The 14626-nt window shown below is 36.5% G+C and overlaps 2 protein-coding genes across 3 annotated transcripts in view; one reads left to right on the plus strand and one right to left on the minus strand.

Annotated features, from left to right (window-relative positions):
• LOC113113858 (RING finger protein 44) overlaps positions 1-14626 on the minus strand; it is a 1123463-nt gene that overhangs the window by 40169 nt on the left and 1068668 nt on the right. The gene's annotated exons all lie outside the window — the stretch shown is intronic.
• The window catches only part of LOC113113850 (choline transporter-like protein 1), a 29849-nt gene continuing 17183 nt past the window's right edge, over positions 1961-14626 (plus strand). The window contains exons 1-3 of one of the 2 annotated variants that reach the window (XM_026280362.1): positions 1961-2252; positions 5663-5752; positions 7166-7308. In XM_026280362.1, the coding sequence (XP_026136147.1) occupies positions 2193-2252; positions 5663-5752; positions 7166-7308 (293 nt within the window). In that variant the 5' untranslated portion in view covers positions 1961-2192. Of the gene's footprint in view, positions 2253-4020; positions 4669-5662; positions 5753-7165; positions 7309-14626 lie in introns of those variants that run through there. The other variant, XM_026280363.1, reaches the window with a different exon arrangement.

A 14626-nucleotide genomic window follows, 5' to 3' on the forward strand; every position in this document is an offset into this window, starting at 1 on the left:
AGCTAGAAGCAGAGAGCTTGAATGTTAATATGACACATAAATATCACATTACTCTTTGTTAGAAATAGAGTAAAGGTTCTTATGGAACAATAATAATGCCTAAGCTGACAATGGACTAATAAACAAGGAATACATGCTGACTTCAGAAGAGTGTGACAGACACGTCAATGCTGTTTCAGCACATTTAAGGGGAAAGTTCAGGCTACATGGGTTTAAGGAGTAAAACAGGCCTGTTTTGTTTGTAAGCGCGAAACAGCCTCCTGCTGTAGAGACTGCAAAATATATTCTAAACATGTATAATTTCTGCATAATAAGTCTAGATGTTCACTTAAACTGGTGAAGATTGCACATAAACATGGAGTAGGAGAGTAAATTGAATGTTTCACCCAGTTATGTTAGATATAAAGTTGGTCATGACCCTTATATTTGCAGTACCAAGCACGTAGAAAGACAGATAATAAGAACTTAACATACTGACATGGACTATACCAGCAAAGTTAAACAGTGAATAGAAAACCCAAACAGATTTGAGTTCATATTAAGCTTTGAAAACTAACTGACTTTCATTATTTAAAAATTATTATAATATTCAAAATATAGTGATACTTTAGCATACAGTATAAACCAGGGGCGTAGCCATCTTTTCAGAAGTGAAAGGGACAGAAATTATATATATATTAAACACTACAATATAATATAAAACATTACAATAGAACATTTCTTTAATCTATAGCCTACCAGTCAACAGTTTTTGAACAGTAAGATTTTTATTGTTTTAAAAGAAGCCTCTTCTGCTAACCAAGCCTGCCTTTATTTGATCCAAAGTACAGCAAAAGCAGTAATGTTGTGAAATATTTTTACCATTTAAAATAACTATTTTCTATTTTAATATATTTTAAAATGTTATTTATTCCTGTGATCAAAGGTGAATTTTCAGCATCATTACTCTAATCTTTAGTGTCACATCCTTCAGAAATCAAATCATTCTAAAATGCTGATTTTCTGATTATCAAAAACATTAGTAAAAATTTTTTTTAGCATTCTTTGATGAATAGAAGAGTCCAAAGATCAGCATTTATGTGAAACAAAATGCCTTTGCAACATTGTATATCATTCCAAAAAAATATTTTTTTTGGAAAATAAATTATAGAAATTAATATTTTTATTTAGCAAGCTTTAAAATCTCAATAAGTTACATTTTGAAATATATTCAAATAGAAAACAGTTATTTTAAATAGTCTAGTAAAAAATATTTCTGTTTACTGTTTTGCTGTACTTTGGATCAAATAAATGCAGGCTTGGTGTACAGAAGAGACTTGGTAGTGGATATTATAGGCAACTTTAATTACTGTAATAAATTTATGTCAATTAGCACTGTTTTGTTCATGTACTGTATTTATCACCAGCTGGAGATGACTTGAAAAACCATATATTGTAGCAATCGTATATTAATGCCCCCCCCCCACCCCCCCCCCCCCCCCCCACACACACACAATTTTCAGTTCTTCTGTCAAACTTCTTCTGTCAGTTCTTCATTCAGCGATAGCTGGACGCTTTTGTCCATATTAGGAGCTTCCTGTTATGACTTTCTGCGCGAGAGCGCGCTCCGGCTTCGAGGATGAATGAAACAAACAAACAAACAAACAAACACTGCACGAGTGTTTAGTGAAGTTCATCTCGCTGTATTCTGGGTCCGAATAAAATATCAGGTCATGCGCAGACTATCCCGTCTCTTTGAGTTTTATTTATTCACAACAGCTCTTGAAAGCCTTTATGCGAACACATTTGATTTAAAAGGGCGGGGGATATTTCCCCGAATTTCACGTAATCTACGCACCTGGTATAAACATTCTGGAAGGTGTAAGCGTCCGTTTTGAGTAATACTGTATTTGTTGTTTATGAGCTCCCTCTAGTGGGCAGACTCATTAAATCACATTTAGTTTGACAATAAAAATCACTTGTATTGTCTAGTAATATGGAGAGGATTTTCCCTCTTTCTTTCTCTCCTTCTTTCTCTTTTTCTACTTAATTTTCGCCATGACACACACACAATAACTCACTTTGTTCACTCTCTCCCTGGTACTACAAAGAACAATGGAACAATGCAGCTCTTCTGTGTCCCGGGCTGGGGTTTTTGAGCTGAGGCTCTACCCCTCACAGATTGAGCGATTTGATACTGCACACCGCCGAAGATGAGCGAGGGGAAACGGTCAACATCAAGCTTCAATCGGCCGAGGTCCAGCTGGATAAAGGTGGGACATTATCAAATGATAATTGAAACGATTCAAATGACTAACGAGTTTTGAACAGGCCAAAAGTAAAAGTGCGACTTCTAAAAGTAAACAGAACATAGAAAAAAAAAAAAAAACAGATATTTTCTTACTGTTAGGTTGTCACGAAGGAATGCCTTGCTGTAAAATAAATCTATAATTATTTACATATGTCTAACTTTCTTAAACAGTTTTAAAGAAATGAAGTCAACTTTCAAAGCTGGTTGTGACTTGCAGCACTTTGAAAAGTTGAAGTTTCAAGTTTATTTGGTGATATTTTGAATACTCTGAGAGTTTGAACTGTTTTAGGAGTTATTAAGCTGTTCTTAACACACCATCAACTATTGTGGTAATTTACTATTATTCTAGTACTATTTAAAATTTTGAAATCTCCAGTTTAAGTACACAAAGAAGAGTTTTGGAAATAGAGTTCCTGTATAAACGTGTGTGTTTTGATTTAGTTTTCACAGTGACTAGCACACTGAGTGGCATCAGTGACGCAGATTCCCAACAGGGTGGTGATGTTGACCATATCGACTGATGTTTGTGCTGCTCATAGTGGTCAAACAGAGATCTTTCACTTCCATTTTTACAGAATTTTATAGAAATCTGTACTCATATGCATTGAGGTCTGACTAAAGCCAAAGCTTAATCTTTCTTAAATTCATTCAGTCAGGGTTATTTCATATTTATATCACCGGAAGATAGGAATTTTTATGACTAAATTCCATATGAAGCTATATACAACTTTACTTTCCATCAGAAATATTAAATTTGCTACAGTTATTGTTAGGGTACATGTGTTTTTTTTTTTTTTTTTGCTACAGAATTAACAATAACTGTAGCTCCCACACATTTTGACTTTTCCATGTGTTTTGAAAGTGAAAGGATATTTAAGGCCCTGTTTGGGAGTCTGAGATCACTGGCTGGACCCACTTTTTCTAAATGGTCAGATTTCTGAGAAACATAAAAATGGAACCCATACATTCCTGCATGGACTGTGAAAAAGACTGAGAATGGTTCATTCAGTGACGTCATCAAAACCACTTGGAAAATGTAATGAAGTTCCTTGGGTACACAGTAGGATAGTTTGTACACAAAGTTTGTTTCTTCATCGGAACAGAAGAAATAAACTCATTATAAGACGTTTTAATTTAAACCACAGCTTCCATTTTCCATTACGCTTCCTCCAGTAAAAAAAAAGTCCATCCCCTGTTCTTCTTTCACAATAAAATCCACTGATCTTGGTTTAGAACTGTTTTTACTTGTAAACTGTGCTTCATCTCTGCATGCATATTTCTCTCCTCATTCAGACAAGATTACTTTTTCACTGGAGAAAGCAATATTATGTATAGAAGACTCGTATTTTAGCAATGATTTGAAGTTAAAAACACTTTAATGACTTTTCACTTCAAATGTGGATTATTGGGCCGTTTTAATCATCTGTTATACTCTCATTCTGACGGCACCCATTCACTGCAGAAGGATCCATTGGTAAGCAAGAAACAAACTTTTCTGCAAATGCTTGTTTTTGGGTGAACTATTGATTCACAGTATACATTTTATTAATAAATCTTTCACTTTTTTTGTGATAACACTCACATCTCAAAACTAAACCACTATAAATATTTAATTGATTTTTGTGGGTTTAAATTTTTATTTATTATTATTATTTATTTATTTATTTATTTTTAAATGGAAAGCACAATTTTAGTATTCTCCTTTCCAGGATTTGAGTGACAGTGAGAATATGTAATAGCTTGATGTTGGAAACGTTTAAAAATTACTTAAATACACTAAACAATTATAATTTCGAATCAATTTTGATATTTTACTGGTGCTTAAAGTCCGAAATATGCATATAGTTTTTTTCTTCTTCTCGATTTCTTCTAAACAAGCAGTGAAGCGATTATGTTTAGAATGTGATTTGTCAAATGTTAGTCGACAAACATTTTGTTTTATCAAGCTTCATCTTTTAAACTAGATTTATTCTAGACAAACGGTCCAGAATGAAACCGCAGGTTTGAAGTTCCCGGGTTCCTCCAGCGTCCCTGCATTCAGCGCGCGTTCCTCCTCATCCAGCTCGTGCTGTGAATGGACGGCTGCCGTTCTTTTCCGGCTGCACCTGCTCATCCCACCAGGAAGTGCTGGGCGATAAATCCTAAAGTAATAATCCCTTTTACCTGGAACGAAAGGAGCGAACAAACATTATTATGCAGTGTATCCGGGGAAAGCCCTCCGATTAGATTCATGTGATCGACGCGCGCGATTAATGCAGGGTAAAAAACACACCGTCAACTCCCTGCAAGTTGGGGTTATTGTTTTCCTGCGGTGTAGCGTTTAGTTTTTTTGCGGTCCTAACCTCCCTCCGGCAATGGGATGCTGTGGAAGCGCAGAGGTAAGCGATGCTGCACGCGACAATACGCGACACAATGTATCGAATCTCGCCCGGATGTGTTGATGCATTGTTACATTGTTGCTGTAGCTGTGATACATTGTTTCACGGCTGATCGCCTTTGACGGGCCAGTGATGTGCTGTACTGTCGCTTGCACTGCATGTAATCCTATTATTATGTCCTATGCGCTCGCACATAGCAATGAATGCATTTGATAATGACCGTTATGTGATGATTTAGCCTTTGCAATAAAATACAACGCGTTAGACCGTTGTCTTTGTTTTTTGCTTCCCATCATCATAGTGAAGTGTGTTAGAAAAGATGTTTACAGGCTCTGCTGTCCTCTTATAACACACTGGTTACACAAAGAGGGTTATTTATAAATGCATATCAATTTTGGTCGGTACCCGTTATGTGAAATTGATTTTTGAATATGCCCGTTTTGACAGGTTACATTTGCGAGGCCTTATATAAAAATACTGTTTAACGTTTGCAGCATGCTAACTAGTTATGTAAAGAAGACATTGACTTAGGTTGTTTTCTTGATAATTTTTATATTTAAGTGCTTGATAACCGTATGTAAAACAAAGTTACACAAATATATATTTATTATCAATTACTGACCTATAAAGTAATAGGTAATAATAATCATATTCATACAATAATACAATAATACTCCAATACAGCAATAATAATAATAATAATAGTAATAATAATAATAATAATAATAATAATAGTAATAGATAACTCATGTAAATGTAACTTTTTTTTATAAATGTTTTTTTTCCCAATTTAATGGGCAGTGTTATTATAAAAGACTTATTTAAAAATTTCTGTATCAAAAAGTTGTGAACCAATTAAGTGGAAAAAGTATAAATCTTGGAAGACAGTATTGCTTATCAGTTTGTCTTTAATGTGAAGACGTGTTGTTTAAAATTAAATGATAATCATTTTAAGCATGATTGAACAGCCAGCCTTGTGTCTTTTGTATTTCAGAGGCCAAAAAGAGACTGGAAACCTTTGGAGGAGCGGAACTGCACGGATCTGCCATGGTTCCTCTTATTTACATTGTTCCTTATGGGAATGGTAAGTCAACAGTTCATAATTTATAGACAATATTATCTTCATATATGCAGGTTATGAAAGTACTTCTGGTCACACTGTATTATAGTCAGTGCTCATGTTACTTTGTATTTACATATACAGGTACTGGGTAATTTTGATATACAGCTTAATGATATACTAACAGGGATTTTTATAGTTCTACTTGGTCAGTTTTTGCATTCAGCAGTAAGTTGTCCAGGGCAATTCTGTATTTCTTATCCATGCATTTGTTAATTTATTATTGTGAAAATAAAGATAATGTACATGCTTTAAAAAAAAAGAAACACAGAGAGGTAAATCAGGACTATGATGTAAAGCAGATGTAGAATTTAGGATTCTTGGACATCCAGTTGTCTTTTTCGTCTCTCACAAAAAAACAAACAAACAAAAAAACAATAATAGATATATAAAAAAGCTAAAAGCAATAATTAACGCTGGGGCTGCATGAATATTTTAGATAAAAACTAAATCACAATATGGTGTAGTGTGGTTTAATTAATAAATAAATGTGTTGATAAATAATAATAAATAAGGATTCTGTGTGTTTCAGAGTGTTCTTACACATGAGCAGCTCATCTGCTAGTGTTTGGAGCGGCTCAGTTTGCACTAAATGCTGCTCCACATGAAATCATTTCTGCATGTGCTCTGAGTTTGATTTAATGTGCATTTGGAAACACAACATGCAGCATCCATCTTCCCATGCTTGTAATATTAAGTGCTTATCAACAATAGAGCTGCTTTAATAGTGTAAATAAATGTTGAATGGTTTAATGTTTGGAAAAAAAGAAGAAATTATTAGTATTAATATTAATATTAATAATTAATATTAGTATTGTAATTTTACTGTAAAATTTTTTTTATTAGTTTTCTTTTGATAGATAGTTAGTGAGTAGCAATATAATGCAACATCTCACCATGATAATTCATTCATCCATCGCTGTTTACATGATATTGCAGAAACACCAGGCCTAAATATTTAATGGCTCAGCTTTTTTTCTTGAAATTTCTCTTTTGATAAATAATGTTTTGTCACCGTGCTGTGGTTTTTGCAACCAGTCACGATGAGCGTCATTTTGGTTTCTATTTCTGTGGTGTTTTACAGGGTACCTCCAGCCAGTGTGAAATCTCACTGCTCTAAAATATCCTGCTCCACATACCAGTAGACATGAAATGTATTCTGACTGGCTGTGATTGTATGTGGTCTCACAGCAGTTTCTCATTGAAAATGTTAGTGTTAGTGTATGTCTCAACATGCATGTCTTACACAAATGAAGAAACTCACAGGAATCTTTTGATTTAGTGGTGAATTTCTGTAATGATGTTTGTCCTGTTAATTATTTAGTCTTTGCTGCAAATGAGTTTGACTCTTCCTTTTTTTTTTGACTCTCATTCCAGTGTGGCATCTGTGGGTTTACCATCGCGACTGGAGGGGCGGCACGGCTCGTCTTTGGATATGACAGCTACGGGAATACATGCGGCCAACGCAACGAGCCCATCGAAGGGGTCCGGCTGAGTGGTCTTGACCATACTGACAGAAAGTGAGTCAGCTTGCCTTCCCTCCCTCTCTCACCCATTTATTTTTTACACTTGGCCCCATCACAAACCCTCATTTTTTCTTTCATGCTCTGCTTTTACACACTCATTTTTTTCCATTGTTAATGGTCAGCATTAAAATCAGAGTGCTCCAGCTCTTGCCCTTCGATTATCACATCAATGAAAATGTCAAATGGCTGGCGTTTCACCTCGAGATCGCAGAGGACTATCTGAGCTACACACCCGAGCCTTGAATAATTCAGTACAGGCCCTGAGGACAGGTACTGTCACAGTGTGCAGCCCTTAATGGGTGCTAGCCTGCAGAAAAGACCGGTATTGTGGGCCTTTTCATTTGCAGCACTGTCAAATTATGGTTTTTGGCTTTCAGGTGTGGTTGAACTGAATTGTTGGTAGCTTTTTAGAGATGGGTCTGAGATCTGACTCATCACGAGGCAGAGTGATTCATTTGGTGGAGTATTCACTGGCTTGTAAGAGCAGATGTGAATTTAATGGCTTGAAAATGTCTTGCTGGAGCTGTCAAAGATAGATGGCTGCACTTGCGGAGTGCATTCGGTTTACCTCTATATTTAATGATATTTAGGCTTCATACAAATGCAATTTTAAGCTGTTAAAGAGATGCTCACCCTAAAATTCTGTCATTGTTTACTCACCCTTATGTCTTACCATCTGTCGACTTGTGGAAGATAAAAGAAGTGTTTTTTTTTAAATTGCCCATATGATGAAAGTCTGTGGGGACCTGTGTTTTTTTGACCCCAGTGTCTTTTTTTAATGTTTTGAAGGAGAAACAAAGTCATACAGGATTGCAGATGAAAGAATATTTAGGGTAATTTCTCTATTTGTATTACCAAATGACTTAAAAGCTTAACAAATGTGTTATTCTTGTTTGGATATTGGTTTTTAAAGAGCATTTATGTCATGTTTAAGGTAATATGTAATCACTATCAAAAATAATAATAATAATAATGATGATGAAAAAGTAAAAAAATATTTTAAAAATATATATAAATTGTCAACATACACTACTCTTTAAAACTTCTTTCTTTTTCTTGAAAAAAGTTACTACTTTTATTCTGGAATGATTAAATTGTTTAAAAGTGACAGTAAAGATATTAAAAAAGTAACAGAAAATTCCTATTTCAAATATATGCTGTTCTTTTGTGCTTTATATTTGTCAAAGTATCCTGAAATAAAATAATTGAACGAAAAGCAGATAAAAAAAGCAAAAAAATATATTGATTATAAAAGCAGCAATAAGAGCAGCAAATTAGAATGATTTCTAAAGGATCATATAACACTGAAGACTGGAGTAGTGATGCTGAAAATTCAACTTTGTCATAGGAATTCATAACATTTAAAATATGTTCAAATAGAAAACTGATAATATATAATAATAATTTGCTATATATATATTTTACTGATGCATTGGTAAGCATACAATTTTTTCTTTTTCTTGCTGAACTCAAACCCTTAAATAGCAGTGTATTTAAATGCCATTTATATCCATGATAATCATTTTGATGTATGTCTGTATTTCACAGTTCATGAAGGGGGCAATCACCTCCCAGGGCAATTTTCTAGTCACATTCGACATGAAATTGCTAATGAAACAATGCACAATTTGAATATATTATTTTATGTTTATGGTAAGAAAGTTCTTTGCTGTCCAGTCATGATGAAAATAAAAGATGCAAATTATAGCCTTTGAGGACAGTAAAATTACATGTCATGTCAACTGGCCATTTGCAGAATCTTTCTTTTGTGATTAGCAGATTTTATTTTGGCGTTTCACATTTAGTTGTTTTTTTCATGAGGGTGATCCTGCCTTTGTGTGAATAAGTACGTGTCTAGGTGTTTGCTTATCCTATTACAACCATATAGCTCGGAGTAATTGCTTTATTTATTCATGTCATAAAAGAGACGGATGTGGTAAATACCACCTAGAGTGAGTTGTTCCTACAGGAAGGCGTGACTGCTCATTTCTTGTCTTCCTCTTATTACAGCTTTAACTGTGGCTCAAAATAAAGAACCACTAGAGACGTGTAATCACCCCTGAGCAGCACTACACTAATTTCCATATCTTTCTCCTTTTTACTTGCACACACACACGCACACACATCACAATGCCAACCTACGCTCGCTGGAAATATGCATCTCTTCATATGGTTTTGCAAACTTCAAAAACATACCTATACAAATATACCTATATAAATTCACAGCAATTTCAAGCTCCAGTGAACACTGGTGGCAGTAAAACACCAACAACTTTTATTCCATTTCACAAAAATGTATGATTACACGGGAAGATTATTGATTATAAACAATGATTTTTGTGTGGTTTCTGGGACAATACTGTGTTATGACCTCAAAACACTTCTACCATAATGCATGATTTATAAACTTTTGGACTTTTGCATCACTTAATCAGCTTCATATGTATGGCTTTTCTGACGTAGTAAACTTGCTCGGCAGCTCAACTAGTATGCTATTTCACTTAGTATTTACAGTGCTTGGGTACCACAAGTTATCATAAAAGGGCTCAAAGGTTTGTAGAAGTAAGTTGAAATGGTTTTGTTTCTGTACTAATACCGTAGTATCGTGCTACAGCGTCTCAATATACTGTACAACACATCACACATTCGCATCAAATGTTATCTCAGCGGTACACCAACTAGACACTACACTTATTTGCAATCACAAAAGTACATTATTTGCATGTGCTTTAGAGTCTTGCAGGTTAAATATTTATTTTGCATGCTGTTCTGATATTTGTGCACATTCACAATAAAAACAAATCTTTGTGTGTAAGATAACCCTAAAGAAAAATAGAATGCAGCTTTCTGCCATCTGTTTCCATTTTGCGCTGCACAAAAATGAACCCAAACCCTCCAGTTTTTCGTTTATTTTCGTATATTTCATATTTATTATTCAAGTAAAAATCTGTTTCTCGTATAGGCCAATTAATTCACTATATATAGCCTAGCTTCATTATGTTTTTCTCCGCTCGCAGAAGCGCTGCAGGTGTGTTATGTGATATGAAGATCATGTGAATCCTCATATTCTGTTGTTTGTTGCTTTTGCATATGTAAAATTAATCCCTGGGAAACAAATGTTAGTATTTTTAACAGGTCTCAAACACTTATCCTTTCTAATTTATATAGATTCTAATTTAAAGGGGGGGTGAAATGCTATTTCATGCATACTTTTTTTACACTGTTAAAGAGTTGGATTCCCATGCTAAACATGGACAAAGTTTCAAAAATTAAGTTGTTTGTTTGAAGGAGTATTTCTGTTCCAAAAATACTCCTTCCGGTTTGTCACAAGTTTCGGAAAGTTTTTTTCGAGTATGGCTCTGTGTGACATTAGGTGGAGCGGAATTTCCTTATATGGGTCCTAGGGCACGTCTGCCGGAAGAGCGCTCGCTCCCGTATAGCAGAGCAATGAGAGCAGAGGCATTCAGTGATCAGAGCGAGAGCGTAGCGAAATGTCACAAAAGTGTATTTTTGGTTGCCAGGGCAAGACAACCCTGCACAGATTACAAAAAAAAAACAGCATTAAGGGACCAGTGGATGGAGTTATTTTTACAGAGCATCAACGGAGTTGTGCAAGTGTTAGTGTTTGTTCCCTGCATTTCAAAAATGCTTGTTTTACAAACATGGCCCAGTTTGACGACGGATTTGCGTATCGTTTATTTCTTAAGGATGATGCAATCCCAACGAAAAAGGGCCACGATCGTGTGTTGGAACCGCAGGCGGTGAGTAAAACTGCTTAAAATATCTCTGCCTCCTTGTTAGTGCGTCCGCCTCCCATGCCGAGACCCGGGTTCGAGCCCCGCTCGGAGCGAGTCGTTGCTGCTGCTGCTCTCTTTCAGTTTCAGCCTAGGGATCTGATTCTGGATCATAAATATACGCTGAATCTGACTGTTAGCCATGGTTTGTTTAGGTTGGTTTTGTCCTCACGGTGTCACAGCTTCCAAACGCTATCAACGCAAAAGCTTACTGGTGCTCGTGATTCTTTAGCTCCGCCTACACATCACGCCTCCAGGCGCTCGTGTTTTTCCGGGAAAAATCGGTACAGACTATCTTTCTCTTATGAATATAATAAAACTAAAGACTTTTTGGAGTTATGAAGGATGCAGTACTACTCTATAGGTACTCAAGATTAACAGGATATTGAGTGAAAACGAGCATTTCACCCCCCCTTTAAAATAATCTTGTCGATTAATAGTTATTAATCGGTTAACAAGTGTTGGTTGTCAGTTTGGAAAAATAACCGAAATGAACATCCTAGGATGCTTTGAGGGTAAGTAAAACACTGGATAATTTCTATTTTTGGGTGAACTAAACCTTTAAGACCATTTCACGATTTCAATCATCATACAGTAACAACCACCCCTTCCTCTTCTCATTGGAGGCATGAGATGCAGCACTAAACAGTCTCTTGCTGTTGGTGGTTGTATCGATTTTTGGGTCTTTCTCTGAGACTTTTTGCTGTTTGCTGCATTAGTGCGCACCTCTGTTTGATCACGTCATGTCATTGTTCAGAATTGCTTATTCGGTTGCCCAACATTCAGTACATCCTTGCTTATTTGGCCAAAAACACATTTGTTTCTGCTATTTTTGGCAGAATAATTTCAGTTGCCAAGATTCTGTGCATTAACCTCTAGATGCCTGCGATTTTTCTCACTTTTGTTCATCAGGCTAGGTCAGTAAGATTTATGTATTTTTTTTTTTTTTCACCACACATTAATTAAACAGAATACATTTACAGTGTAACAAAATAATTATATTCCATATTTATGCTGTTCTTTTGAACTTTTCATCCATTATCATGTTTTCCACAAAAAATATTCAGCTTTCAATTTTGACAATAATAATAAATGTTTCTTGAACATCAAATCAGCATATTAGATGATTTCTCAAAGATCATGTGACAATGAAGACTAATGATGCTGAAAAAATATTTTCAAACACAGGAAAACATTTTACAATATTAAAATACGAAAGTTATTTATTTCTGTTTTTACTGTATTTTAATAAATTAATTACAATTTTGGTAAGCAATAAGAGACTTCTTTCAAAAGCATAAAAAAAACCCTTACTGACCCCAAACTTTTAAATATCAGTGTACGTCTATCAGTGATGCGTGGGTCAATGTATTAAAGGTCCCATTTTACGCGCTTTTTTTGAAGCTTTGATTGTGTTTACAATGTGCAATATAACATGTGTTCATGTTTCGCGTGTAAAAAAACACAGTATTTTTCACACAATTCACCTATCTGTATACTGCTGTTCACTGTCACAAAAACGGGCTGATGACTTCCTTGTTCTATGAAGCCTCTCCTTCAGAAATACGTAACGAGTTCTGATTGGGCCAGCGGTACATGTGCTGTGATTCGTCAGCAGCTGAGAGCAGGCTGTCCTCCTGCTAACGTGATTGGGCTAGAACGCACGTGCTGGAGATGTATTTATAGTCACAGGAGGAGCGTTTTTTACTGACGAGATGCGCATGAAAACCGCATTTGTTTTTTTTTGCACAGCCCTAACATCAAGTTAACAAAGCTAAACAGCGTTGCCCTTTGTGTAATAAGTTACAGAAACTGTTAAACGCACCAACTTAAATAATAAAATACACTTACCAGTTGTGGTCCATAAACAACGCCTTCTCCAGACAAAGAGGGAAATGCTCCATCTTTCAAGAATAATCTTTGTGCAAATCCAGCATTAAACTGATTGAGATTGAGAAAGTTGTCCTCAGCAAACTGTCCTCAGCAAAATGAGCTGCACATAGTTTTACATGTGCATTATAATTATCGGGAACCGAGTTAAACATAAATTGTAACCATTAATCTTAAAGTACAGCGTTCCTGGGAAGCCCAAACAAAGGTGATTGGACTCAGAGATGAAAAAAACAGCGTTTCAACGACATGGCGACAAAAACAAACAGCTCTTCCTTCTTCTCCGTCTGAGCGCAACAGGGCCACGCCCCCCTGTTTGTGAATTCATGTGGGCGGTGGTTAGTCAAAAAAACTGTTTTAGTGACGTTATTACTGCAGGAACTAGAGGGCTGTAGTCCAAACGGGTCGTTTTTTGTAGGCGAATCTGTTAAATCAAATATCTCGCTTGGCATTGAACTTTGAGCTTTAGAATTTTACAGATATTATTTATACTCTAACAACAACATTACACACTAACTAAAGTTTAAAACATGGAATCACGAAGAAGGGGACCTTTAATAACCCGCACCCGACCAACGTTTTCAACTAACCCGCCCGCAACTCAGACCGCAAAAAAATAAAAATAAAATATTGAACCCGACCCTCTTCCTGACCCGCATTTTTAAAAAGCAGTAAATGCTCATCGTAACGTCATTGGGCCATAGGTGTCATGATTCTGCCCTCGCGTCCTTGATTTTCCCTAGTCTTGAGGCAGGATCATGACAGACCCGTGTTTTGTGTACAAGGACATGGCCTTGTCTTTGGGCCATGTGCTTCCCTTGCCCCCCCCCCCCCCCCCCCCTGTTATCCTAGTCTTGTCGTGATCGTCTTATCTGTGCCACCTGTCGTGTCTTAATTAGTTCCCCTATTTAGATCTCCTAGTGTGCGCTGTCTTTCGTCGGTTCATTGTTCCACATTTGTGATTGTTCCTACATGTGATTGTTTACCAGATCTCTGCACTTGAGTTCCTCCTTGCCAAACCCTGACAATAGGAACGTAGGCAAAAACTAACTAGGCAAAAAAAAAAATGGTCATAATTTTGTCAAGAATTATAAAAGTAAGTCTTATTTGGTGTTGTTTGTCCATAATAATGTCAAAAATATGAGACAAGACCAAACACAAACTGGGCGAGGGCAGGCAGTGTTTCAAGCTGTGTGTTCCTCCCTGCCCGCGTTACATTACGGATGTGGATACACACAGTTTGTGCGTTGTCTGCCTCGGAGCAGAGCATGCAAAGTCGGCTTTTGAGCAGCTTCCCCTGCATGTTCTCCGCTCCAGGAAGGCTCTCTTTGCCATGGGAGCCTTCCTGAGCTTTCCTCACGGCACTGATCTCGCTTTTGCGAGGCAGAGTGGTGATGATGCTTGTGGGGTTCACAGATGGATCTGGCAGAGGGAATGGAGACAGGCGAGTCCCTTTCTTTTTCCTTACCCACCAGATCCAGCATCCGTTCTCTGAGATTGGAAGTGTGCTCTGGCACTACTTCTCCCCGGGGAGTGGGTTTGGCACTTCACCTGTCTTCCTCCGAGGAGGTTGACATGGTGGACGTCAATGAGGATTCGCCCCCCTTAGTCCCTCCAGTATGCAGATG

Source organism: Carassius auratus, chromosome 14 (assembly GCF_003368295.1).
Source record: "Carassius auratus strain Wakin chromosome 14, ASM336829v1, whole genome shotgun sequence".
Lineage (NCBI taxonomy): Eukaryota > Metazoa > Chordata > Actinopteri > Cypriniformes > Cyprinidae > Carassius > Carassius auratus.